The sequence below is a fragment of the Euprymna scolopes genome, chromosome 2 (assembly GCF_053919585.1).
Source record: "Euprymna scolopes isolate OS-2025 chromosome 2, ASM5391958v1, whole genome shotgun sequence".
Lineage (NCBI taxonomy): Eukaryota > Metazoa > Mollusca > Cephalopoda > Sepiida > Sepiolidae > Euprymna > Euprymna scolopes.
The window spans coordinates 190,765,965-190,791,763 of NC_136483.1; the positions used below are offsets into that span (position 1 = coordinate 190,765,965).

Here is a 25,799-nt window from a genome sequence, read left to right on the forward strand (position 1 = left end):
TGCAGCAAACTAAGCAATATCATACTTATTCTATGCACAGTTAGGGTTTAATAGATATTAGTACTTAATGCAAAAGATGAGCACAAATTTATCCATGTTCAGCCATCCACCTGGCATAAAGCACTCGTTCGTATTTTGAGTCAAGGGACAAAAGTTATAGCCCATTATCATACACTAGACATTTTAATACGAACGACGGTTATAGTCAGTTTACCTAGAATGAGTTGAAGCTCAAGTACTAAGGTATTACTTGATAGTCACCTTCCTGTAAAAGGTCAGCCACAAGGTGATGTGAGGTTTTGAAAAGCTAATGCACTAGAAATGCATTCTAGTCTACAAATAATTTTGGCATCCCCTGGTTGAGGAGCTTCAGATGATTAGCAATGAACTAACCCCTTCTCAAATTGAGAAGGTAAATCCTGGGAGGGTAGACCTCATAGGACTTAAGAAAATCATACCTCAACCTGACAGAAGATCACCAGCAACAATGATTCAGACTCAGCTGCACTGATTGTCAAAGACGTATCCTCAACTAATATGAACAACAAAAAACAGTACTGTAATAAGGACTTAAGAAAACACCAATTTCATATTATGACTATTTTTAACAGGATTATTTTTCAAGTGTAATGATAAACTCAAGTTTAGCTGTTTTTTTTTGTTTTTTTTAATTTTTACATCATGCAAACTTAAAAAAACAAAAAAAAACTTCATTTAATAATGAAGCATTCAAGACTTCATTTTACAAATATTTGTCTTACATGTAAATGTCTATGGTAAAAAGATATCTCTTGTGATATTGCTGTTCGACTGGCGCCTCTCTATCCATTTTTCTTTTTTTTTCTGTATTGATGGTCTCCTATGACTAATAATTCATCCCCTCCTCAATCAACCATTATTAAAACGAATATATAAATATCCTATCATTTTATTAGAAACTGGAGTTGTCTCTATTCACCCATCTGCCTCAATGCAATAAATAGCAAATAAACAAACAACTGTCATGTTATATATAAAGTTTGGTATGCTTATATTAATGTGAGGATGATTAATGAGAATCGAAAAAAATCAGAATTTTTTTTTTGGGGGGGGGGGGGTATCGGATTTGGAAAAAAAATGTGTATTTTCCAATGCCAAAAACGATTCCTTTATTAATCTTTCTTTTGTTTTTTTTTTTATTAATTTTGTTTAAAACAAAATCTTCCACTGCTAATAGTAATAATAAAATAAAAATGTATTTATTTAAAACTACCAGTAAAGCTAAAATCTATAGATCACCCCCCCCTCCGCCCCCACAAGAGAAAATAGATGCACATTTAACATGTGTTCTATGGTAATCGGGAAAAACAACAATTTTATAGTTCAAATATTTAGAGATTTATAAAGAATCAGAATCTGGAATTTAGGAGAGAATCAGTAATTGTATTGGAATCGGGAATTGTATTGGAATCGGGAACAACATTGGAATCGTCCCATCACTAGTTTATATATTTGTGTGTACAGGATCCACCCCTTAAATTAAACTACCATTATGAATACTGAAACATAGTTGCTAGTCATAAGGGGTTTAAATGTAGGCTATATTTAGTTTTATGTAGGTTTATACAAGGGGGATAAAAATCAGGAAAATAAGAGGTATTTGAATTTTCATAAAAATCGGATACCTTTGGTTTTTTTTGTAAATTTTAACAAGAGGTATTAGACATCAATTAATAAATATTTTCCAAATATCAGTTTCTTTGGGATATTCTAAAGGGTTTTTAGGGAACATAATATAGACACAACATCTCATTTAAAAATTCTAACATTTCAGACATGCATTAAATTTGAACCATAGTCATTGCACACCAAACAAATAAGATTCTCTAAATTTTAATTTCTTCTTAAGACACCTTAAGCTTAAACATTAAACTTTAGTCATTTTCTAGAATCAAAATCATGGATGTTGATCGAAATATAGTCATCATCATTGTATTTCGGCGGTGACAGAGCAGAGTATACTTAACACCCATGGTGTAAATGGAAGGCCAACCCAATACCTCTCTCAAAAGTCCTATTATAACTGACACATATGTAGGCCGCCTCAGCAGGTGGAGATACTGGTTCAAGCTCTTGTCTGTTCACAACTGCGCATTTCTTTTCCTAACGACATCTGCTACACCAGCCACCATCTTCTTCCAAGACACAATCTTCTGCCTTTTCTCTACTGTTACCATACCCATTGATGCTCTTCAGATGGTTCTTGAACACATCTTTGTAGCATAGTCATGCCACTCCAGCTTTTCTTGAGCCTTCTTTTAGCTCTCCATAGAAAATAGCTTTCGATAGTCTGCCGCTCTTTATACGTATGACATGTCTCCTCTATCTTAGCTGACATCTGGTGATCATTTCTCCAACACTGAGTATTTCTGCCCTTTCGAGGATTTGGAAATTTGATACATGGTCTTTCTATTAGACCAGCCTGGGTGCCCAGCATTGCCTGAGTGTTTGTAGGTGTTAAAAAAAGGGGGGGGGTAGTAGGCAGGCAGACTCAAACCCGTGACGTGAAGGTAGAAAAGAAAGTGAAAGAAAACCTGACGCGACCGGATGTGCTAGGCGTTCAAATTAAACGTGGTCGATCGAAAAGATGACTTGCAGAAATGGCATTGCTTTTAAACCTCTCACGAAGTTCGTTTTTAATGTGGGGGGAAAACCAGCTAGGTCAAAAAGGGGACACTCCGGCAGTATCCAAATAAATAGTAATTGTCTCGGTATGAAGGGTTTCCTCTACACTGCCCAAGGACGAATTACAGAACAGATATTACCCAGGTGAAGGCTGGGAGTTCGCGGTTGCGTTCGATGAGTTTCGCTTTATTTATACAAAAAAAGCGAACAAACACCCGAGAGAATGGCATGGAGGGAATTTTTTTAAAACTCAATCAAAAAAAAGATAGAGACTATGTCCATTTGCGAATCTGAGATATTATGAACTAGGAAGTATAAGAAAACTTCTCACGGAATCTAACCGCGTGGACATACACAAATGCCCGCACCCATTTTGCCTTGTATATATTAGATGTTCATTAGTTGGCAAAGATATCTCTGTTGAACCTTTTCAAAAACTCTTTATGTGGTATCTGTAGAGGTCCAGGTTTCCTAATTGTACAGAAGTGTTGGAATTACAATCAATCTGTAAATTTTTATCTTGGTTTTCAGACAGATTCCTCTCTGGTCGCACAGACGGATTCTCAGTTTCCCGGATGCTGAAAAATCTGCACTCAGAATTATTTTCAATATTTCCATGTCTACTGATCCGTTGTTGGAGATGGTACTGCCCAAGTAGGTTAACTTGTCTACTTCAGTTAGTGGGATGTCATTTGGGAAAACTTCAACGATTCAACTTTGTTATGGGTTACTTGGATTAGAACTGCCATTAAACTGATATTGATCGTTAGTCCGAATCGTTTTGATGCTTCAGCAAAATATGCTTCAGATCAATATGTATATGTAGAAATATGCGTCATCAATTATATTTCACCTCTTAATATTTTTTTTATTAATCCTTTAATTTATAAACAGTTATTACATAGCATCTAACAAATAAATGACAAAGTCTATATTCTAAATTTCAGGATGTTGACCATCTTACTGTTTATTCCTTTTAAGTAAGTTGATACACGCAAATCTTAACATCACCTGTTTCGTAGCACAAAATCGTTCATGTAATTATTACGTCAATTAATAATCAATAAATTCAATAACTGACATAATTACATGAATGATTTCGCGCTACAAAACAGGTGCTGTGAAGAATTGTGGATGTCAATTTACTTAAATAAACGGTAAGTTAGTCAACATCCTGAAATTTGGAATGTAGACTTTTGTCATTTATCTGAGATATATATATAATTTCACAGGTAAGGAAGACTTTTTGTATAGCATGAATAAGCTATCCAAATTAATCAAGAGTAAGAAAGTAGATCTAATATCTGTAAAAAAATTCTTTGTTCTTGTGATTAAGGGAGGTGGTGTTTGATCAACACTGCTGGGGAGCCATGATTTAATATACTGTTCTGTTTTTAAATCCTGCAAAACAGTGTTTCATGGTAAACAACTGATGATCCCTTAAATTAACATTAGGACTATAGTGAATTCGAGAGAACAAGTTGATGCATTGATTGTAGGTGATTAAATTACTGACTAAATAGTTTTCTAATGAATGATAAAAAAACTAAAAATTAATTATATAGTTTTAAAGATTAAAAAACTTTCAAGAATATATATATATATAGATATATATATATATATATATATATATACATACACACAGTTGACATTATTGCAGTATTAGGATTTTGACAGAATGATTTAACACCTGTCATAAATTGATGTGACACATAATATTTGTATGCAGTGCCCCAGTATCTCATTTATTTCCTGTGCTTCACCCTTCAAGAAATTCTAGATACCCCTGGGTGCTATACAGTTTCTGGTTGAGAGCTTGTGCATTAGAAAGTAGGAGGATCATATAAGGAGAAGAAAAGAAAGAAAGTGTGATGGAACTGATTTTTCGTAGCAAAAGGATTCCTCCAGAAAATACAGAAGAATTTTTTAAAATTTCTTACCTCAGCCATCCGAGGGTTCCAGCCCCCATGGCCTTCCTGCATAACTTTTAAAATTTCTACATCTAGATCAACACGAACTCGATCTCCAATCTTAAACTGACAGGTGACCCCTCCAGAAACGTTTGATTCAAGGCATTGACCTGATATAAATAAAAATGAAAAAAAGAGAAATTTTTAAAATTCTTTTTTCAGTAAGAAAAAGAAATAAAAATTGAAATAAATTATATTTCTTTATGCGTTTGGATTTTGATAAGTTCTATTTGTTTAGAAAAAATATTGAGCTTGTACGCTCAAAGAATAAAATTCAGTAAACAAAACAGAATGGCTTCATTTTTTTTTTTTCTAATATAAAAGTAATAAGGCTCGTTGCTTGTAAAATGTCATTAAAAACAGCATTTTGGGGGGAAAGAGGAGGTCCATCAGAAAAAAAAAAACATAAAATTACTATAAACCCATGAAATCTTGTTAAGCCAGTTATCAATCAGAAGGTAATTGGATTAGCTAAAAGTTAATGCTATTTGTTGGTATAGTTTGCTTTTAAATTTTTTATTATTGTAAAAAAAATTTTTTAAATTCTGGTTGAGCGTGCAATAGGAAAGTTGCATACTTTCTATATATTAACCAGTTGCAAGAATTTGGTCAATTAAAAATCAAGGAAAGAATATCTTTTAAATTTAGAATTTAGTTACTTCAATTTAGAATTTAGTTGCTCAAACAACTTGGCTGTAATCAATTATCAAAGTTTGACTGCTGTTGTTCAGAAAATATTAATAAAAAAAATTTCTGATATCAAAAAGATTTTGACATTTTTTTGCATGCAATAATTATAAATATCCCGGAAGTTCTTTGGAAATCCATTTAATACAATGTTTTACTGAAAAATTATGTGTTCATTCTAGAGAACTGATTTTGGTATTTTTTTATGAGAGTACCCAGCATAGTATAAACACCCCAAACCTCCTCATGTTAAAAACGGCTTTTGAGGTTGGGAGTGTTTATTCTGAAAGCCATTTTTAATATGAGGAGGTTGGGGGTGTTTATACTATGCTGCGTATTTTCATAAACATATACCCCGCTTTTTTTGCTTGCAGCAGCAATTTTTTTTTTTTTAATTGGTGAATTGAAAATATGAATATCAAAAATGTTCTCATGTTTCCTTAAAGCTATTCCTTTATCAAGGTGTGTGTGTATATATATATATATGCATGCAACATTCACGATTTCCATCCATTAGAATACTCTGACTACTTTACCATTATCCTTGCACTTGGAATTTATAGGTGTTTAATTTCGTTTAATTCTTGTGTTAATTGATAGTGGCCCACAGTAATATTCTAACCAATGGAACCAAAGGTGACTTTTTAAATGGATTCAAATCTCTTGCCTAACAGTAATTATCACTTCCTGCACTGATGATTGTGAAAGCATAAAACACTGGTGTCTGTATGTATGAAAATAATTAAGATATATATATATATATATATATACACACACACACAAATATATTTAAACACACACACAAAAAAAATGTTCTCAGCATTAAAGTTGCCTTTGTCAAATAAACTATTAAAGAGCTTTATGGTCCTTTTATAAACTCATAGATCTTCAAGAAATAACAATTTTCTTTTTAGTTTCAAGATACTTAACTTTTAAACTTTAATTCTATGCAAAATTACTTTTTCCCTGCTATTAAGAAAAAGAAGAAAACATTCTATTTTTTTAGGTGATGATGTAAACACCTTAACCCTCCCCCTCCCACAGGAAACAATTTAGAATTTAAAGTGAAAGGGGATAATTTTCACACACATAAATTGAGTATAAAATGATCCCCCATTTTCGGGTCAGAATGAGCCTTTTATAAGTCACTTGTTCCGCAAATCATTGATATTTTTCAAAAACTTATTACTGTCTTTAATCTTTTAATGCTTTCAAATTGCAAACTGAATTGAGTTTCTTTTATGTTGCAGATGTTATAGTGCACTCAATAACATGGTCCCAAATTTACAAAAATGTGCGCAACAATTCTCAACAGAAAAAAAAAAATTGAATTCCATCAGCTAAATCAACATCAACTTACCAAGAATAGGTAGGTGGTCACGATAAAACTGTCCCCCAGAGGCAACCTGGATAGCCTTCAAGTCGACTTTTCCCTTGTGTCCAACTCTGTAGACATTCATCTGCATGTTACTCCATGTCACATTGGCCACACTGCGTCCAGATTCCGCGTCCCAGCCACGGATATCCTTCACTTTCCCAGGTTTACCCTCACCCCCTATAAAAAAAAAAAAAGAAAAAAATTAACTTGATTATTTCGGTGTCAGTTGTCCTGACAAATTCTATGCTACAAAAAGTCAATCCAAAGATCATATAAACACCAAATGTGTGATACTCACAAGGTGTTGCAAATAAACAACAGATCTTTTTTTATTATTATTTTACAAGGGAATCCCCACTTATCAAGGGCTAAAAAGCACTAGAGGATAAGGGTTAAGGAGTAAGGTGGTTGAAATTTATGTTTAGCTTTAAGCACAAATAGAGAATAGAGGAAATTGTTGGTAGTGGTTGTAGCTTGATGAGTCTTTGTCGTGAATGTTTTATGAGGGGGGGCATAGATTGAAGCTCAGTCGAGCACCTGCCATGAAAATAACAATAGAATAGAGAAAAACTTGCAATGTCTTCTGTGAGAAAGAGGTTTTAAAGGGGGGAAAAAGAAATCATCCACTAGATTTGGGGGCCAGTTTTGAACCCTATCCAGGTGGGAAAGGTTATTTAGATTAGGCATGCAGGTTATTTGAACTACAAGGAATGTTCCAAAAGTAATGCCACCTATTTTTTTTTATTCCGCCCAAACAGATCAGAAGGGATTTCACATTGCATTATTATGATGACTGAACTTATGCATTCATGACCTGAAAGATTCATCTTTCTGTTGCAGATATTGATGGTGTAAGACTTTAAGAAAGCATGGATGTATATCAGAAGCAGAGATGCGTCACTGAATTCGTGGCAAAAGTGCATTGAGAATGGTGGTAACTATGTGGAAAATTATATTCTGGCGCACAAAAGGTCCCTCATTTTAATGGTACCACTCCTGTTTTCATAGCTCTTCAACTCTCTGGGATACAAAAAAAAAAGGAGGCTTTACTTTTCTAACAATTATTATACTATTCTCATTGTGTTAGTTATAATCACGCTTTGTCTGACGTAACTTTTGAAATTTATCAAACTTGAGAATCTTTACACGTGTTACATGATAAAGGGCTGTCCCCTTTTCATGTAAGTAAAAAATAGGGAATTAGTTAAATGACAATATGAAATAGGATAGTCAAGGATTCGAACTTGTGGAGCTAGATTTGGAATTGAAAATTCCAATCATAAGTTAAAATAAATACAGAATGTTATTGAAATAAGGAATGTGGAATCGCAATTGTTTAGCTCACACAAAATAGTCAGATATCCGTTTATTGGAAAAGGAATGTAATAATGAAATTTGTTTCTGTGAAAATTAAAATAAGGAATTTAATCATCAATTAAAATTGTAGACATATTTTGTAAAGAGGTTACTTGAAAAATAGGTTACTGAACTCGGGGTCATGTCAAGTTTGGCAACGTGACGCATGTCATCCAACGTGCTTTATGACTACATGTTTAATCATGCGATGATGTGACGAGTTCTCAATATAGGTAGAGTTTTAGATGCAGTCTGGGAGAAGAGGAGAAGAGTCGGGGAGAAAGAGCCAAGAGAGAGAGGTCAGAGACGGCTGCTGACGTCAAACCTTGGAAGCGAAAGGTTAGAGAAGAAAAAGCCATGTAAAGAAACTTTGAATTCCTGGAGCAAAATCATGGACCGGTCATGAAATAAAGGACATCATCATCTTTGTGTATCTGCATCTTCGTGTTGTTATTCAACAGAAAAGGTATTGTCCATTTATAAGAACTTTGTGAAAACCATCATCTCAAAAATAGGTAAGAAATATGTGTCATTGGTTATAGAAACACTCCCGTTCATATAAGAACTGTCAAATGTATAAATGCCAAACGCACAAACTCTCGGTCTATCTATCTTTTAAATCTCCTCTCATTGTGTATTACAAGCCGTCGGCTCTCTTGTATTAACATGTACCACAAACAGGAACATAAGACATATGAACACTCCTAAGGCTGTCTCTAGATATCACACTTTCTAATACTAACATGAACAACAATACAAATATACACTATTATATACGGGCCGGGGCAATATTTAGATATAACAATAAAATGCAATAAAATGCAAACACAGGGGTATGGATGGCCATTTATGGATAGCAAACGCTTATCATAGGCAGATAAGTCTTCTGCATTAGGGGTTCATAGGTCCCAGATTAGGTTCAGTTTTTCCTTTTTTATACAAAAAAGGTTTGAAACAAATAAAACAACAATTATTTTCTGTGATACAGGCGGATACAAAATAAACACAAAAATCGAACACAATAAGATTTGCAAGAGATAACGAAGCAAACACTTAAATCATATAAAAGTAAATTTATTAATGATAAGGGGAAAGAAAGATTTAACAAAAACAAATATAGCCAAAGCTAATGGGATTGGGGAATATTTTTAACATACTAACTGAAAGAGAATTCTATAACAGAAAGACAAAAGGTATACGGCAGCAACCAGTCTATACGAGGAAACGTCCGATCTCCAGCTTGACAGTGAAAGGAAGTTTTTTTTTTTTTTTTGCACTTACAGTTCAATTCTTTTCTTTTGACAATTTGCAATAGCTACAGTTAATCCAAATAAAATCTCTTGCGAGGGAAGAAAGTTTCAATCACCAAATCCAGTCTCTCAACACTGTGCGACACATTTCAGTTCCGCGTGGGAGACATAAGTTCCAAACGGTGACTTTGCAGATATTTTTGATTTGTTTCTTCTTCTTTTTTAAACATGCCTGTCGGCATCCATTTTGGGTTATCCAAAATAGCTTTATCGAGGGATTAATTCAGGTATCTTTTTTTTCGGAAATGTGACATATCGTTTTGGTTGTCTAGGAACACGTTTTACGCGATCAAGCTTTTTGGTCAAAAACTCGCACGCAAGAGGATTATTTTTTTTCTTTCTGTGTTTCTTCGCCCCTTGATTCTAAAAATAGAATTAACGAAATCCTGTTCTTTCCTTATTCTGCTTCTTAGGGCAACGAGGTCACCACGTTCGCTGACTAAAGGATGACCCGTCACTTGCGTTCATATTGAAGGAGGTGAGAGGTATTTGGTGCTAACGACGATCGAGCGTTTTTCAACTCTCTCGTTCTGTTTCTCTTCCTTTCTCTCTCTCTCCCTCCGTGGGTGATGAAATCCGTAGTGGGTTTTTTTCCTCTGCTTCCGAGATCGAATCGCGGTGTAGCAACTGTTCTGCCGCCACACGTCACTGTCCTCGGCCAAGGAAAGAGAATCTCTCCAGACTGATTTTAACACTGGGTTTTGGTGGATCCCCATTCAGTTAGAACATGCCAATCAAATATCTACTCTATATTACTAACAGAATAATAAAACAGTATTTGATGTCTAGGTGGCTGTTTGTAACAATACGCATATTTAGTATCTTCTAATAATAACACCCCAGTATATAATACACGGCATGATATGTAATAGAGTTGATTAACAATCAATTCAAAGTAATCATCTTCTGAGGTTCGAGTTTTACTTCAACCAATAAATAACTAAGAATAACAAAGTTAATAATTCTGCTCAGTCATTGTTGATGGAATGGGAACAATATACCCCTACAGATTAAATAAGGGTTCAGTTTGCAATTCTGTATATTTTTTTTTCATGGAAATCGCTCCAGACAAGGCATGAAGCCACTTGATGTAAGGAGTTATATATTACTATTTCAAAAAACTAACCAACGATAAGTATTATATAGAGATATTCCGACTAATAAAAGAGCAATTCTTCCTCCTTTGTCAGAAACATCACTCACAAATATAAAAAGTAATTTTATAAAATCAACAGGTTCTCTACAGTGCAATGTAGACTACAATTATGGACTAAGTAACTGCAAAGAGGCAGATTAAGTTTCTTTCCAGTTCAGCACAATCAGTCTCCAACTAAAGCAGGCAATCAATTGATTTGATTTAAAAATGGGTAATTTCATCGATTTTGCTGACAATAAAATATGGGAATATAAACTTCATTAATCATCATTCAATCCCGGGCAACGTAGTGTCTCCCTGCTAGTATATATATACACATAGCATTGTGTGTGTGTGTGTGTGTATACATACATGGGGGAGGTAATGAGATATTGCCCAATATTGATGGATCTAATAATTATTGCTTCCATTATGATTAATTTTCACTTCCAACAAGATGATATTACATTTGTAAGGATTTTTTACTTCTTCAAAGCCTGCATTTTTAATTATAAATTGTGAAAATTGGTCTTCTACAGTTATGCATTGCAAAATTTGTCTTCAAAAGCACACAAGACAGTAAATTTTCTAATTTCAAACCAAACTTGATTGATTATAATTCAGCAGCTAATTGATACAAAAATAAATTTATTACCATGCTCTGACCCACTTCCAGTTGTCTAATCTAGCTGAGATTTTTCATGTGCTATGATTTATATCTCTACGGGTTATGTGGCAAATTACAGCTCAGAACTAATTGTGGCTTCTGTTTTACAGGTATTTGAACTGAGTCAGGTGTGAAATGGAGCCTGTTGAATGTCGAGCAGTGATCCAGTTTTTGTATTTGAAAGGATGCACACCACATGAGACTTTTGATGAAATGAAAGAAACTTATGGTGATGATGCCCCATTATATGACCTTGTAAAACGCTGGCATCGTGAATTCAAACATGGCCGGAAGTCTGTCGCCCCCCCCTTCTGCCATTGATGAGGCATCTGTCCGTCAAGTTGAGGCTGCCATTTTGGAAGATCGGCGCATTACTATTCGCCAAATAGCCCAAGATGTCAAGATTAGTACAGGGTCTGTGGAAACTATCATTCATGACCATTTGCATATGCATAAGGTGTCTGCCAGATGGATTCCAAGGTTGCTCAGACCATTCCAGAAGCAAGAACGCGTAGAGTGCTCAAGGATGAATTTGGAGATGTGCCAAGAAGAGGAGTCAATTTTTTCAAAAGATTGATTACACAGGATGAAACCTAGGTCCATCACTATGATCCAGAGACTAAAGCCCAGTCAATGCAGTGGAAGCACTTGGACTCACCACCTCCAAAGAAGGCAAGGGTGCAGCCCTCCACTGGCAAAGTCATGCTCACAGTCTTCTGGGACCAGGACGGAGTAGTGATGACAGATTTCCTGGCAAAGGGTACCACAATTACAGGAGCCTATTATGCTTCACTTTTGAGGAAATTAAGGGAAGCTATCAAAATCAAGAGGTGGGGCAAGATCAGCAAAAGTACCCTCCTCCTGCAGGACAACGCTCCGGTTCACAACTCGCATGTCGCCAGATCAGAAGCACGAGCGTGTGGTTATGAAATCCTCCCTACTCTCCTGTCCGTGAACCCTCTGACTTTAACCTCTTCCCAGCCATGAAGTTGTTTTTGAAAGGAAAGCGTTTCCCAGATGATGCAGCCTTGATTTCTGAATCACATCGTGGTTGGAGGACCAACCTGAGGTGTTCTACAAAAATGGTCTCCAGAGCTGCATCAAAAACGATAGGAGAAATGCATAACTGTGGGTGGTTCCTATGTAGAGAAAGACTAATAACTGTACCAAGTTTCGTTGCTCTACTGCTATGGGAAGTGGGTCACGGGCATTACTTATTGCATATCCCTCGTATATATATATAAGCTTTTTTTTTATATAATAAAAGTGTTGGTTTGTGATATGTGGTGTAAGGTTTGTTTTGGGTATTATAAATAACTAGCGGAGGGAGGGGGTACCCGGCACTGCCCGGGTGTTTGGAGGTGTGTGTGTGTGTAAGGAGGGGGGGGTAAAGTAAAGAATAAGTGAAGTAATAACCTTGTTTAAATATTAAAAAAAAATTTTTAAAAAACCGATGTTAAACTTCTTAAAACAATCAGAAAACGAAAACAAAAAAAAAAACAGCGCACAAATGTAAAACTTCTTTAAAAAAGAAATCGGAAAAATAAAAAGCAAAAATAAGGGAAAAAAATGATGAACGTGTTCTGAAAAACAGAAACAAAAAACACAGCAAAAAGCGAAAAAAAAAAATGGCATGAATAACCCTTCGATTCGGTTAAGTCCATGGTGTGTTTCACCCAGTAGAAAGCATAGAATGAAAACGAACGTTAAAATTCCATTACATATAATATTCCATTATATAATATATATATAAATATATAATATTCCATTATATAATATATATATAAATTCCATTACATATAAAATTCCATTATATAATATATATATATATATATATATATATATATATATATATATATAATATATATATAATATATATATAATATATATATATTTGCAACTACAAAACGAGATAAAATAGAAATGATGTTTTATATTTTTATTTAAAAAAATGTTTTATATGTTTATTTAAAAAAAAAGAAATGGAAAGAATCATTTTTTTTTTTAGTATAAATGTTGGGGGAAAAAAATGGTAATTAAGCAACGTAAAAGTAAGTGTGAAATAAGAATTAATGTTTGTGGAAATGTCGCTATTGGTTAATTCCGTGGTGCGTGTCACTCAATAGGAAGCATCGAATGGAAAGGCACAGTGAAATTCTATTCCAGTTTTTTAAGCAACTACGAAGTACAGAAAACTGAAACCGGCGTTCCTTCGTAAGTGTCCCTTGTGAACAATCCCGCAACGGTGTAAGTGGTGGCGGGGGAAGGAATTAATTAGAGAGAAAAGATTTTATTACTTCCATTGATTTTAACCGATTTTGGCAGTGAAATCTCAGCAGAAAAAATATAGGAATCTACGATTATCGAGGAAGTGGAGAGGTAACCTCAGATATTGTGCTGCAGTTTGTGCATATTACATTTGCATAAAATGTCTTGATTTTTAATCCTATTAAGGTCAAAATCATGGGGGGAAAAATGAGTTCATTTTATACATATATATATGTGTATATATAATATAATATAATATATAATATATATATAGAGAGATTACAAACAAGTATTTTCAAACTGGCATACACAATGTGCATGAGAATATTCAAAAGAAATAAACAACAATTCTCCAGTTCTTCGTCTACTGCAAAAGTGGGCTCTCTTCATCAGATGAGAAAACTTACCACAGCTGCCAGTATCCTATATATATATATACATATATATACAGTGTGTTGTTGCCACATCTGAGGTCGTGCATTTACCACTAGCCAATCATTCTTAGAAATACAAAGTTAATAACCTAATAAGTCCCTTACTGTCTACGTAGCTCCAACCCATCCCATTGCTTCAATGTTGTAATCCTGTGCTTTTTTTATAAAGTATTTCTATGGAATGTGCTTTTTTTACAAGTACTTCCACTTTAATAATATTTCCATGAAGTATTTCTATGAAATGTGTTTTTTTTTATAAGTACTTCCATAAAATGTGCTTTTTTTACAAGTACTGCAACAGAATGTGCTTGTTTTTGCAAGTATTTCTACGGAATGTGCTTTTTTTTCTTTTCTTTTTTTTTACAAATATTTCTATGGAATGTGTTTGTTTTTTTTACAAGCAATTCTATGGAACACATTCTGATGAACTTACTGTACTTGTTGGTTGGGTGTTTTTGTTTTACGGCATATCAATCCTTTTCGGGTTATTTAATGCCGAATCCAGTGATTTTGAAGAAAAAAACTTTTCATAGAATATATTTGTTTTTTTTTTTTCCAAGTCAGTTTCTATTTAACACATAGTTGGGACCCTAACAGGCACTACCACTCCAGGTCAGAGTGGACCTGGGAGCAATGGTAATTAAAGGGTGGCTCCACACTTCCCAAAGCCCGTAAGTTGGGGCCTCACCATCGGATATAGTTTAAGGTCATATCTAGGACTGTTACTGTACTTGTATCCTCTCAACAAAAATATCACTGCCAAAATTTACTTGCAGCAAAATTCCACCCCTTTATGTTATACTCTAGTAGCTTCTTTCTCTTAGACTACTTGCCTTTTGGAATTCCTTCCCTGCTCCCCTAACTAAATGAATATGTAAAAATTTAGATGTAATGTGAACAAATATCTCACCGCACAATTCCTTATGGGAGATGCCTACCATAAATCTGGTCCTTAATCACAGTAGCTGCTTATGTCAATGTAACAGAGCATGGACATGCATACGGTGGCCATATACAAATGCTGAGCCGTGTGCAAAGTGACGTCACGGCGAGGAAGAAAAGACAAAGATATAAAAAAAAAAAAGAATGTGTGCAAAGACTGAGGATGGCAATCATGTTTGAGAGGAAAGAAATCATGATCATGTTTTATTCGGAAAACAACTCCGAAATAAATACTGCTGTTTCAACAGAAAAAAAATGAGTCAATTTATTCCTTGTGTTTTTTTATTTTTTTTATTTACTTGGGAATCACTACTTATCAAGGCTCGAAAGCCATTTGAGGGTAAGGGATAATAAATGCAAGATGCTAGTTTAGTAATTGTTAATGGTGTAAAGTGGGTAGAATTTGATTATTTATGGGAACGACTCAACAAGAACTTGTTTATATTGGATTTGAAGGCTGTCGTATTCAACTGGGAAGCAGTCTAGCAGAACAGTGTTCCACAAGCAGGCAGTTCTGGAAAAGAAGCTTTATCCATGGAATCTGCATTTAAATTTAGGCACAGATAGAGAGTGGGGGAAATCGTATATAGTGTAGCTAGTCAAGTAGCTAGAAAGTTTGGCAAGAGGAGGGACAATAGAATGGAGTTCAGTCAAGCACTTGGCATGAAAATAACGATAGAGCAGAAACAGACTCGCAACGTCAGTTTTGTGGGAAAAAGGTTACAGGGAAGAAAAATGGGCAGCACTTCATGTGTTCAAAGTCAGTTTTGAATTATCAAGGCAGAATATGGCTGGCTGAACAGCACCTGCCCAGTACTCCATTTTAGGGCATACCTGGCTCTTATACATTGCATCAGCAGTACGATACCTACTAGAGCGGTAGAATGATCCAACCATTTTTGCAGCGATCTTGGCAACAGATTTTATGTATGTGTTCCAGTTCAGAGCAGAAGTGAAGGTCAATCCAAAAAATTTGTCAAGACATGGAGCTTCACCAAGACGATAGCCATTCATTTCAATTAGGGCATGATAGGGATCAGAGCGATTATGACAAAAAGAGAGAAGCTTGGTTTTTGATGCATTAAAATTAACCAGTCGCCCTTTTCCCCATTGCACCATGTTCTCAAGATCAGAAGAGGGAGAATCAGAAAAAGCTTTGTCATTGCTGGCCTTTGAAGTATTGACCTCCTTTGTGATGGAGTCTACAACGTGTTGGGTCTACATAGTAGCATGTGTGTAAACGCGTACAACATTACATCAGTAGCAATATTATTTAGAGATGAATAAAATGTTTCTCTGAATTTTCTATCTCAAGAGATGGGCAACATTTTGAATAAAAGTGAAAAAGATTCTGGATATTTTACGAGAATATTAATTGGACTAATCCAATAAAATAACCATTCTGCTTTATAATCCAATTCGGTATGAAGAAAGACGCATGCAGAAAAAGTACAAGGAACTCCTCTTTTTCTGTTAAAAGTGAAAAGATTCATCAAACTCGCTTTCTACTTATTCTTTACTCCTCATTCAGATTTTACAGACAAAAATCAATATTGTTTTCTTGTTAAATAAATGGAGCAATTTCACCGATTGAACCCCCACAAAAAAATAGTTTTAATCCCACAAAATAAATTTACAGCATGACTCAAACACATTTTGCCTTTACAACTTTTTCTCTCTCTTTTTTTTTTTAATCCCCTGAAAAGAACTTTGGCTTCCGGAGCTGTCAAGTTTATCCAACCCCACCCACAAAATACTTTATTTTATTTATTTTTTTTTTTTTTTTTACCTAGTCTCATCTCTTCCAGATACTTTTACAAAACCAAACGAACAGTCACATTCATTAAGAAAAACGTCAGTGCAACATTCTTTTGTTTCGATGCGGATTATGTTTATTCACAACAGAAAAACAACAAATGGAAAGGACTTGTAAAATATCATATTCGGTTTTAACATCATCTGGCAGATCAACTTCTAAACAAACCTATCTCTGTCCAGGTCTTTATTTATCCCTCTTTCTCTCAAGTCCATTTTTATCACTTCTCCCCATGTTTTTCTTTGACCTTCCCCTGTGAGCTGAACCTGTTACCTTAACTGTTCTACACCTACTAGCCCAATAACTGCTCCTAATACTACAGTTTATCTTTCTGTCCTCAGCCAATGGAGGAGAAATCCTTCTAGACAGAGTCAATTTTTACTTTTATTCCAATCCAGAGTGCCTCTTTTTGAGGAGCTCGATTTTCTCCACATAAAAAAACTACCTTGTGTCTAACTTTGTCCTTGTGGAGAGACAACTTACTAGGAACAGCACCAGATAAATAAAAAATCTTTGCATTTGAGGGAGTCCATGATCCCAAACAAAGTGACAGGCAACAATGACCATATTAGTGTAGAGACGATTATAATTGATTAGCGTTTCCACTATACGGTATTATCACGTCAATACAGCGGTTCCCAAAGTTAAGCAACATTGAATCTGGTCAGTACAAAAATGAGTGACTATTTGGGAATACCAGGCGCTGTATGTGCTCTTCACTTATCAGCATCGTTTTCAGTAATCCTGGTTTTCTCTTTGCCACTGGAATCAAGCAGTGCCAACTCAGGAAAGATGTAGTTAAAGATTGCACAACCTATGCTTAACAATTACATGCACAGGCACCTTTGCAGTCAGTATCCATTGTCTCTGAAGACAATGTTTTTACTAGCCATGTAAGCACAATCTCCTCAAAACTGTGTTGAGCAGTAAATACGGTGATTTTGCTATATGGTTAATATTAGGATTAATTTTATTGTTTTTCTTAACAGAATATTTGGTATCAGGCTACTCTGTGTGTGTGTGTGTGTGTGTGTGTGTGTGTGTGTGTGTGTGTGTGTGAGTGAGAGAGAGAGAGAGAGAATTTAAGGATGACTGAACGAGCAATGGACAGATACACATTCATGAATGCTTCTAAAAAAAAAAAAAAAAAAAAAAATGACGTGACAAATTTCCAAGGTTAAAGTTGATCGTAACCTTAAAAAAAAAAAAAAAGTGTTGTTTTATCCAAATTATAACATTTTTAGGAAAACCGACTAATGCAGTATAATCATTTTTTTAATTTTTTTTTTTTTTTTTTTTTTTGAGAATTTCAGTGGCATTCACCTTAATCACAGAAAAGACTTTGTAATTTTGATTTTTTTTTTTTCTTTCGTTCCTATTTTTTTTGGTGTTGTTAAGGCCGGGGATGGTGGCCCTTAGAAGAGAAAAGTTGTGCATCCAGTCTCATTGACAATCGCATCAAAGTCAGATCTAATGTGCCTCACATAGTTGATGCGAACATTGGATAGAAGGAGTTATACACATCTTTTGAAAGTATCATTTGTTAGGGTTAAATTTGAAAATTATTTAGAAAACCAAGTGATATGCTGTATAATTTTTATTAAATGAAAAATCATTTACTTTTGTTTTCCTGAAACTTTCGGTGACTCATGCAACTGAAAATAATTAAAAATCATATAACATTACTAGGTTTTCTAAAAATGTTCAAATTTAACCTTATGATATGATGCTTTTAAAAAACATAACTCCTATTATTTTACTTATTAAAAACAAAATTTTTTTGAATGTTTTTTTCTCTTTTCATTGCTAATAAATCTGTATGCTCTTGTTGGCCTCCTTCCATCAAACAAACATGTCTGCACAAGCCGAACCGAGTGGTTTAGCATCAGCAATGTATCAGGATTACACCAGGTTCACTCCAATGAGAAAATCAAAGAAGTATGGAACGTACATGTATCAATTGATCGATTAGTCTCGGCTGGTCAAGAGAGAGAGAGAGAGAGAGAGAGAGAGAGAGAGAGAGAGAGAGAGAGAGAGAGAGAGGGAGGTTTATTAACTTAGGAGTTGGGGTTAGTGTGGGTATGATACAAAGAGGAACTAACAAGTAATGATTTATCTCTCCAGGAGCAGAGGAGAGGGGGTAAAATGTGACAGACATGAGAACTGACAGAACTATTGCCAGATTAAATAGAGATTTGGAGGGAAGATGATGTTTGTAATTTGTAAAACAGGGATTATCTTATTTTTCAAAACAAACTAAAAATTTAATAATTATGAAAAAAAAAAAAAAAAAAAAATTAATCTTAACAATGGCTTTGCTCAAACGAGCAACAAGCTCTTAGCCATTGAGATTATCTAAAAACAATTCATAACAAGAACAGGAAATATCTATATTATATTTCTCTTAGTTTGTCTGTCTGTTCCACTTTTTCTCAGAAACTACTGGTCTGATCTGTCTGAAATTTTGTATGGACTTTTGTTATCATAAGGTGCATTGAACCAAACATAGCTTGGGTTCGATGCACAGTTAGGGATTAATACAGATTAGTTACCACAACATTTACTTTAAAAGTTTTCTTGGAAACTACTGCTGGGTTGATCTGGCTGAAATGTTGTATCTTTGTTATGACAAGGTGTAACAAACTAAGTATTAAGGTATCTATTCGATGCACAGTTAAGGATTAATAGGGATTAGTATTGAATGCAAAAATAAGCACAAATTTAACCATATTCAACCATCAATTGGCATAAAGCACTCATTCTAAATTAATGGGCTATAACATTTGCCAGTTTTTAATGGGATAAAACGTGTGTATTATATATATATATATATATTTATTTATTCACCGTTTCTGGGAAATAGTTCCATCAAAGTGTTCGATTACAAAGAAAAAAATTTCAATATAAGAGCTTAATATTTATTTATTAAAAACTGTAAAGAAGGTCAGAAAAACATTGGTACCGTCGGTTTGAAGCCTAACATAAGAGGTACCAGTTAATGGTAAATAATGTTAGGCTCTCGTCAGCCATATTGTTTTCTATTTCAAAAAATAGAAAACAATATGGCTGACGAGAGCCTAAGTTTATTATAGTTTTAAATAAATATATATATATATTTATATATATATATATATATATTTATTTATTTAAAACTATAATAAACATATATATAAACATATATATATATATATATAAAAATATGCATCTAGTGCACTTGAAAGCCAAATCACAATGTAATATTAGGAAAATAAACAAATATTTTACTTGTTTGAAATTTATCACAAATATATTTCAGAGATATACTCCATCTTCAGTGTTTACAACATTGCAAGAAAGAAGAAAAGGAAAAAAAAAACAAAACACACTGAAGATGGAGTATACCTCTGAAATACATTTGTGATAAATTTTAAACAAGTAAAATGTTTATTTTCCTAATATTACGTTGTGATTTGCCTTTCAATCGCACTTGATGCATATTTTATTTTATTCAAATTAAAACGTTTCTATATGAACTATCATCCTTGATGAGATTTTATTTATATATATATGTATATATATATATATATATACACACACACACACAGTATTCCATCGCTATTTGTTGAGATTAGATTATTTATCTACCCACTCCATTCAGTGAATAGCGAAAAAATGCAAATATTGGATACAGTTTTAAAATGTGTATGTATGAAATTATATAATGTACTAAGTGCTTCCTAGACATTTTTCTAAAGACACTACAGTAACAATGTAGTCATATTACATGTATTATGTATTTCGCTGATGTAGTCATGATAATATGAACACATTTTTATTTTTTACTGCAACAATATTTGAATTAGTGATGGGACGATTCCACTATTTTTTCTAAATTCCGAAACAATTACCAATTCCGTACTAAATTACAGATTTTAAATCTCTAAATATTTAACTATAAAACTTATTTTGTCTTGATTACTGTCAAAACACATCTTAAATGTGCCGATATTTTCTCAAACGTAAAAACACGCTTGTGAGGTGGTGATCTAGAGATTTTAGTCTTACTGGTCGTTTAAATTAATATTTATTATTTTATTATTACTACAAGCAGTGAAAGATGTTTCTTAAGCCAAAATCAAATAAAAAAGATAGTTTAAGGAATCGGAAAATAGGCAAACATTTTTCCAATTCCGATACTGATACCCCCAAAAAGTTCCGATTTTTCAGATTCCCAATTCCGATTAATCGTCCCAACACTAATTTGAATCAACAAGAAACATAAGTAGAGGAGGAGAGTAACACCGCACAGCATAGTTACTAGTGGTGGGATGATTAATTGGAATCGCGAATCAGAAAAATCAGAACTTTTGGGGTATCAGAACTGGAAAAAGTTGTGCATATTTTCCAATGCCAAAAACAATTCTTTTAATTATGTTTTTATTTGATTTTTTTTTAAACAAAATCTTCCACTGCTGGAAGCAATAATAAATTAAATATTTAATAAAAGGAAATTCACTGTTTGAAACACTCGATTAATAATTTCAGATTTAACACTTAGAAAAACCAGACGAGTGTGAAATTGTTTTTAATAAACAAGCTATTAGAGTACAAAGCTTACTGGCATTCTGAGGATTTCTACAGTGAAGGGGTTGGATTTTGTCAACTTAGTTGGAGGTATTTATGTTGAGAAGGCACCAATAATATAAGTTTGTCATAAGCACATCCTATTAAAGTAACTGTAAAACATACACAGGGATGCAACATTGTGATGATGGGACAGAAGTTGGAGCTTGTTTGACAGTGCTATTAGATTGGAGACTCTTTTTTTGGACCATGTATAATAGGGAGAGAGATTAACGAGTACTGCACAAACCCAGTATGTGATGATAATACTCTATGCTAAAGGTTCATAGTGACTTTGTAGATGTATAGGACACTGACAGGTATAAGTAGTTTTCTAGCATGGTAGAGGGAGTTATTCTTTACAGCTTTTATTTTTTTTATATAGTCTAATTATTTTGTCCAACTACTATATATAAAAATGACAGATGAGAATAAAAGTTTCTATTGAATGAATTATTACATGATTTTTGTAAAAATTAAAACCTAATGTAAACATGTCTTCAAAAATAAAGATTAGTAGAAATAAATGTCAAAAATAACATTCATGGAATCTTCAGAAAGATTACAATTCTATGAGAATTTAAAAATTGAAATTTTAAATACCATCTTGGTTTCCCCAATCCCAGTCAGATCCTCGTAAAACTTTGGCGCCGGTAAAAATTCCCCAAGCTTCAATTTTAAGACTAATGGCTCTCTTCAGCATTTTGACCCTGTAACAACAAGAAAGAGAAACATGGTTAAGAATTAAATTTTCTAAAAGAAATAAAGTAAACTTAATTCATTAATTAAATTAGATTTTATAACAAAATAAAAAAAAATTCGGGTTCATTTCAATTGCTGCAAAATTGTTCAAATTTATAACAGCCCCCATACGCGAAGTTGAATACATGTCTGAAGAAACATTTTTCCTAAATATCATACAACATGGAACTTCCATCAAACCACACTCACACAGGTAATGCCATAAGAGAAGAATTTATCCTAGGTGGGTTTAATCAACTTACCCTGGAGGAGGAAGTTTCAAAGCAATATTAAGTTCACAAGTGGTCCCCAGTTGTATGTATATTCCAATTAAGAGAGATGACGTTAGGTTTTTGCAGTTCTTGCAAGCGTCAATGTCTTCCTACATACAGCAGCTGGTATTTCCAAATGGTCACCTATCTCGTACTGACCAATCTCAATGTTGCTTAACTTTGACACACTAGTTCTTGTTATATCACCAAAGTGATGCAAGTAAGAATATATATATATATATATATATATATATATATATATATATATATATATATATATATATATATATTGTATTAATAAAGGTGAATTTGCACAGTTCATTCCACCGTTATAATATCTTAAATCATTTCAGTTTGTGTATATCCATTATACCTTTGTATTGCATTCTGGAAATAACTTATATACACCCTAAACAATGCTTCAAACAAACTACATGAACCTAATAAACTTAATTCATTTTGAAATGGTAAATGAATTAAATTATTAGAGCATTTTGAGGTTAAGTGGATAATGATACAAACTAATGACCTGGGTGTGCCAAGTTCGAATACAGTCAGATCCATAGTATCATTTTCACTTAGGGATGTTGGCAACCTTTGCATGATCTGTCTGTCCTGAAAGAACGCCAACAATAGAATCAATAATGCTGACTGATACAAAGTTACAATGACGGACTGATGTAATGAAATATTTCAGACAATTTTAACACGTGTGTCTGCGTGCGCACATATTTGTGGGAAATGAGTTTAAAATTTCAATAATTGAATATATAATAATACACTAAGGCAATTTAATATTTAGATGAATGTTATTATGCTTCACCCCTTTTTAAAAATGATGTGATCACCCGATTGCCAATGATGTCACTGTTATGGCCAACATGAAACTAACTTCATATCAGGATCAATTTATAGTATTTATTGTAGGACGATACATTAATTTTGTGAAGATTGTGTTCATACCGTATCTTATTTGTATTTCTATTTACTTGCTTATTTCAGGGTTTTAAATTGTTGGATTTATAGTTGCTTAAAAAATTATTTTCATGTTTACAATTAGATATACTTTCTAATTATTTGTTGAACATATTTTTTCATGCTGAGTATGTGATTATCACTTTTTTCTCTAAGCATAATTTACAGTGCTAGACTTATTGTTTAAGCTGTTACCGATTGTCATGTTTTGGCGTGAATTTTAAAACATATCATATGCACATGGACAGTGTTGTATGTGTCTGTACTTTGTTGTTATTGAATGAGTTTTTGTGAATGACCAACATACGGAAAGATGAAAAAAACCTCATACAAGATAACTTGAGCGAAATTGTCATTTCATATATTTCTCAATAATATTGAATAAATGAGCATAATATATCCAATAAGATTTGAAATTGGCAATTCTATATCCATGAAGATAATAGCCCCCTCCCCTTCTCCCAAATGAAGAATGCTAGTGAGTAAAGTGACAGAAACATTGTGAGGATGACAAATGCAATAAAAGTCGAATAAAGATTAGTTAAATAATTTGGACAGCTATTCAGACCATGTGACCTCTTACCCACAGATGAATCTTGTTGAACTTGGGAATCTTAGTGTAGAACTCAGGAATCCACAAGGAATTCCTATTGGAAAATTATATTTAATCCATTAATACGTTAGATGGTGGCCGTGTAGAGGCATTTGTCTGTTGTCTGTTTATCTGTCTGTCAATGAGTGGACAACAGAGTTTGAATCATCATGGTTTGACAGGTTGTCAAACTTTGTCGAACTCTGTGACCAGTCAATGGTATGCGCAAGCATAGTGTTGAGTCGGGTTTGAGATGCCGAGAAACATGGATGGACTAAACAGGTCTACTCTCAGAATGGAGACATAGAAAATCACACGGGGTGAGACCAACAGTCCATTATACCACAAACACAACGTACATACATTTATATACGTTAATTAATCAAGTACGATTTAGATAACAACAACACATGATACACAACAGATCACGACTGGATAGAAGAAATAATCTGCAATTATATTCTTCATATCGCGTGCACTGATGATTGAACCTTCAACCTCCAGAAGAGTGTCACTTATAACTGAATTTTATCTATCATGTAATGTGTTTCATTACAGGGCATTGCCTGATAAAAAATAAATAAATAAAATATCCACCCTCCGTCAAACTACTTCACTACCCTCTCTACTTCATAAAATCAAAAATAAAACCCTTAAACTTTTTAGCCATGTCAAACGATCAACCACTGGTCTTTTTTCTTTTTTTTTTACATGAGGGTCACGACTTATCAAGGCCCGAAGGCCACTCAGGAATAAGGGTTATTGCGTGTACAGTAATCAATGAGATAGTATTGTAGTAGTCATTAGTATTGGATATTTGATAGAGTGTCTTACTTAAGGGGGGGGCGGTTTGTCAGGAGTTTGTTTATGTTGGACTTGAAGACGTCCAAGTTGTAGTCAGGTGGGAAACAGGCAAGCGGCAGAGAGTTCCACTGGCGTGCAGTTCTAAGAAAGAAGCTTTGCTCATGGAATCTACAATTGGATTTAGGCACAGATAAAGAGTGGGGAAAATTATTGACAGTAGTTTCAGCCAGACGGGTGTTTCTCATGAAAGATTGGCGAGGGGGGACAAGGGATTGGAGGTCAGACGAGCACCTGCCATGGAAATGGCCTGTCAAAGTTATGCTTTGAGGATATGTTAAAAGGCAAGAGAGGCAGAGGAAAGCCAACGAGAAGATTAGGAGAAAATGATTTTGATTGGACATCTCTCAACAGTTGGGCGTCCATCAACCAACTTGCCCCGGATCGGAAGGAATGGCAAAAAAAAAAAGTCATGTGGGCTCAGAATCCGCACCAAGTGGAAGATGTGACTCATGATGATGATATATATTTAAGGTTTCTATGTATGAAATTCTATGCAGATTTTAAAGTTCAACACCTGAAGAAGGTAGGAGGTTACATCGGTCAAAACGTGCAGATAACAATCAAGCTAAAAACAGTAGTCTGAATAATTCAAATAATCTAAATTATCTATCCTCATCACAAAAAAATCAGCAACATTAAAAATAATGGGATTAAAATTTCATTCTGAATCTTTCTAGAAGGAGGATATGTTTTCTCTAAAAATAAAAATTCATATCAAATAAATGTTTTCTCTAAAAATAAAAATTCATATCAAATAAATGTTTTCTCTAAAAATAAAAATTAACATAAAATAAATGTTTCCCTAAAAATAAAAATTAACACAAAATAAATGCTTCCTCTAAAAATAAAAATTTTAATTCGTCGTTAGCTGAACGCCATAGAGAATGGACAACTCAAGGGAGAGTTAGACTCTCCCCATGATGCAGAGAGTGGCGTCTTCAGAGACAGCCAAGATATGAAGATGTAATCTCTGAAGATGTCGACCGGAATCAAGCGAATAAACGTTTTATATATAAACCAGGTATGTGTTGTGTTTATCTAAAGCTGTTGAAACAAACTATTTTGTCTACAATCATTTAAATATGTCCAAGTCAATTGTTTTATGTTAGAACTGTTGCATAAATGT

At 33.8% G+C, this 25,799-nt stretch overlaps 1 protein-coding gene across 1 annotated transcript in view; it reads right to left on the minus strand.

Moving 5' to 3' along the window:
• Positions 1-25,799, minus strand: part of LOC145300063 (E3 ubiquitin-protein ligase MIB2-like) — a 629,636-nt gene that overhangs the window by 51,025 nt on the left and 552,812 nt on the right. The window contains exons 5-7 of the mRNA XM_080144453.1: positions 21,833-21,939; positions 6,682-6,876; positions 4,605-4,744 (exon numbers count right to left, since the gene is read on the minus strand). Coding sequence (XP_080000579.1) covers positions 4,605-4,744; positions 6,682-6,876; positions 21,833-21,939 — 442 coding nt within the window. The remainder of the gene's footprint in view (positions 1-4,604; positions 4,745-6,681; positions 6,877-21,832; positions 21,940-25,799) is intronic.